Raw genomic sequence first — 3,454 nt, 5'->3', positions numbered from 1 at the left:
CCGAAGTTCAGCTAAAAATCAATTTTTCACAAAGATCCTTAAACCTTTATTTTACCAAATTTCTTTCAAAAAGCAATAACTCACACCCTAATTTCAGCACTAATTATGTACACAGTCTCATACCTATTTCATCTCTTCCATCACATGCAAATACCCAGTTCTTAGCATTGTCATCATATACAATCTCACAAACCAATGCAACACAATTCACAAACGGTGCGGCGATCAGATCTCGGAGTGAGAAGTTATGGAAGATGGAAACAAGACCAAGGGTTTACAATCTTCTCCTCCCCCTTGGTTGTGTTCTTCAACGTCTACATGAAGAAGAAAGAGGAATGAGCTGAAGCTCATTTATATTAAGGGATTCGGTTGGGCCTTAGGTCCAATACGGGTCCGGTTCGACTTGTTCGGCCTAATCTTGAGCCAAATTTTTTAAAATTAATGTCAAAATTCATATTTTAATTAGTTCTACCTCACTAAATAAAAAAAAATTCTATTTTTTAATTTATTTAATTAATAATTAATTTATTTACTAATTATTCACTAATTACTCGATATTTACATAAACAATAACATGGAATTTAAAATATGGTAATTACATACAAGTAAAGAATGTAATTAAAAGTTATTACTTCATCCTGGACGAATTTAATTTGAAACCAAAACTATCTCTAAGTGTACACACCTGAAACATATGTAAGTAAAGATCACTACTAAGTAAAATTCATGGGCATTGAGGATTGTTCCCAGGCCCACCATAGTAGAAGTATGTGCCCCATTCATTGCTATAAGAGCTCTTAATATCATAACAATTGGTGTTTTCAGCCAAAGTTGAGATGCCCTGCACATTCATTAGGCTGTTATCAGTGTCCACAATCTGAAGGTTCCGAAAGTAGCTTGATTTTCCGAAGCTCTCCCTGGCGAAGTGGCCGGAGCCCATCTGGGTTTCGGTGTGCTGGCCATTGGTTCGCATGTTCACCACCTCGCCGCCCCACTCCACCATAGTGGCGTGATCAGCCAAGTGCGTGAATAGCTCGGCCGGCCAGTACCCAACCAGTGTGTTGTCACCAAAGCTCATCCACCAATTCCCAGCTTTTGGATCCTATATTAGTATTCACAAATCACAACACCAAAATAATGTGAAAAAGCTAAGAGAACATACATTTTATATGTAATGCATGTTAAATTATTGAATAGTGATAAAAATGACTTTATAGAAATTAATTATCGCCTCATTATCATGAAATATATTATAAAGATCACGCTTCATTTTATAGAAATTAAAAAAAAAAAAAGATAGTATCCAATAAATATAAAAGGGATGAGCCACATGTAAAAGATTGTCTAATAAGTGTAAGTGGATGAAATATTGACCTTCCAGATGAGGATGGTAATGTCATATTGGCTGCCAGCAAAAGAAGAGACAGGAGAGATGGCTGCTCCAATGGCAATCTTACTATTTGTTTGGATAAAACCCGAACAAAGAAGGTTGTAGCATCCGGTTTGTTGATACGAATCACTCTGCATCAAACGTCAACTTTTATAATTAAATTGTTGACCTCCCAAAAACGTGGATAACATTATTGAATTAGAAAAAAAACAGTTTGTCACAATATTTAAGGAGAAAAAGAAAAGAAATGGCTACCGTCCAATAAGTAAATAATCTGGGTCTGTTGTCACCATAGAGCTCTGGACTGACCTGACTAGTAAAATAATCGAAGTTTTAAAAATTACTACTTTGTAAAGTTAGCAGAAATATTTATAAAGCACTTGCCACTATTATAGAAAAACATTATTTCGACCAGTAAAAAAAATCAAAAGTTTAGAAATTACTACTTTTCAAAGTTAGCAGAAATGTTTATAAAATGAAAAAGTACAGGTAGACAATGAGTTTAGTGAGTGCATTTATATATACGGTAACTTTTTTTTATTTCCGTGATTTTTGTAAGAGTATAGTGTGTTTTTTATTTTATAGGACTAATTTTAAAGCTTATTGTTTACATTATTTATGAAAATTATTGTCTACCAAACAAAATCATTATAAAATACAGATACTTACTATTATCATCGATATAGGCATTAAAAGAGTAAAGTATCATTTTTGTTTGCAATGTCTAGAGTAAATTTTAAAGTTATTTCTAACGTTTAAATCGTTTTATTTAAATTTCTAGTGTTTTAAAATCGTCTTAATGTTGTCCTGTCATTAATAATCTATTAACAGAATCGATGGAAGAATAACATTGAGACGATTTCGAAACAATAAAAACTTAAATACAACGAAAATGTTGTAGACAAAAATAATAAATTACTCTTAGAAGAATTACCAAATCAAGTAAAAGGATAGCAAATTTTAAAAAAATGAATTGTATTACGAATTTAAAATTTTTACTTATACTTATAGAATAACTAGTAGATCAATTTTTAGGAAAAAAAAGAAAAAAAAGGGAATAGTACATATAAAATAAAATCTAAATAAATATATCTTTTTGTCTTTAATATACTCAATTCTTTTAATATTTAATTTAATTAAATTTTATTTTTAACTTTTAAATAAATTTTAATTTAATCCTTCAATAATATTATTTTTTTATGATAAATAATTATTTAATTTTTTAATTTTACTCGTAATCAAAAGTAATTTTACTTAGAATAAAAGTAATATGATTAAGAGTAAAATTGAAATAAAAATTATTTAAAATAAAAATAATGTGATTAAGAGTAATTTTTTTAGATGTGATTAAAAAATAATTAAATATTTATCTATCATAAATTATTGATATTATTGAAGAATAAAATTAAAATTTATTTTAAAATATCATTTTTATCCTCAATATTTTTGTCTCGCCGTCAATTCTGTTAACAGATCCCTAACAGCAGGACAACATTGAGTCAATTTTAAAACGTTAGGGATTTAAATAGGACGATTAAAATGTTAGAGACAATTTTGGGACTTATCCTAAACGTTAAAGACAAAAACGATACTTTACTCTTATATTTAATTCTTTTTATTGGTAATATCAATTAAAATATATATTAAGCTCACCTCAGCTAATGAGAGAAAGTTTTATTGTTGTTATACATATAATCATGACATACTTTTAATAATATTAATTAATGACTTTAAAAAGTTGACATCAATAATATATTTTGAAAGGCTACCCTACTAACAGATTATTAATGACAAGATAATATTGAGATGATTTTAAAATATTAAAAATTTAAATAAAATAATTTAAATGTTAAAAAATAACTTTAAAACTTATCACAAATATTAAAGACAAAAATAATACTTTATTCAACGTTACAAAAAAAAGAAAGGAAAAATAAACTAGTATTTTGGAATTAGAAAGAGTACCTGCCATCCAGCTTCGATGCTATTTAGATCAGGGCCGTCGAAAGATCCTGATAAAATCCAAATTTGAGAAAGACTGAATTCGTTCATTGCTTGAATTGA

The 3,454-nt window shown here is 28.5% G+C and overlaps 1 protein-coding gene across 1 annotated transcript in view; it reads right to left on the bottom strand.

The window, feature by feature from the left end:
• Positions 1-557: 557 nt before the first annotated feature.
• The window catches only part of LOC107465930 (uncharacterized), a 5,458-nt gene continuing 2,561 nt past the window's right edge, over positions 558-3,454 (bottom strand). The window contains exons 4-7 of the mRNA XM_052254301.1: positions 3,356-3,448; positions 1,646-1,699; positions 1,375-1,521; positions 558-1,102 (exon numbers count right to left, since the gene is read on the bottom strand). Of these exons, the coding sequence (XP_052110261.1) occupies positions 725-1,102; positions 1,375-1,521; positions 1,646-1,699; positions 3,356-3,448 (672 nt within the window). The 3' untranslated portion in view covers positions 558-724. The remainder of the gene's footprint in view (positions 1,103-1,374; positions 1,522-1,645; positions 1,700-3,355; positions 3,449-3,454) is intronic.

The sequence above is a fragment of the Arachis duranensis genome, chromosome 9 (assembly GCF_000817695.3).
Source record: "Arachis duranensis cultivar V14167 chromosome 9, aradu.V14167.gnm2.J7QH, whole genome shotgun sequence".
NCBI classification, from domain to species: domain Eukaryota; kingdom Viridiplantae; phylum Streptophyta; class Magnoliopsida; order Fabales; family Fabaceae; genus Arachis; species Arachis duranensis.
Note: the sequence above shows the minus strand (reverse complement) of the source record. Positions and strands in the feature narration are given on the sequence as shown.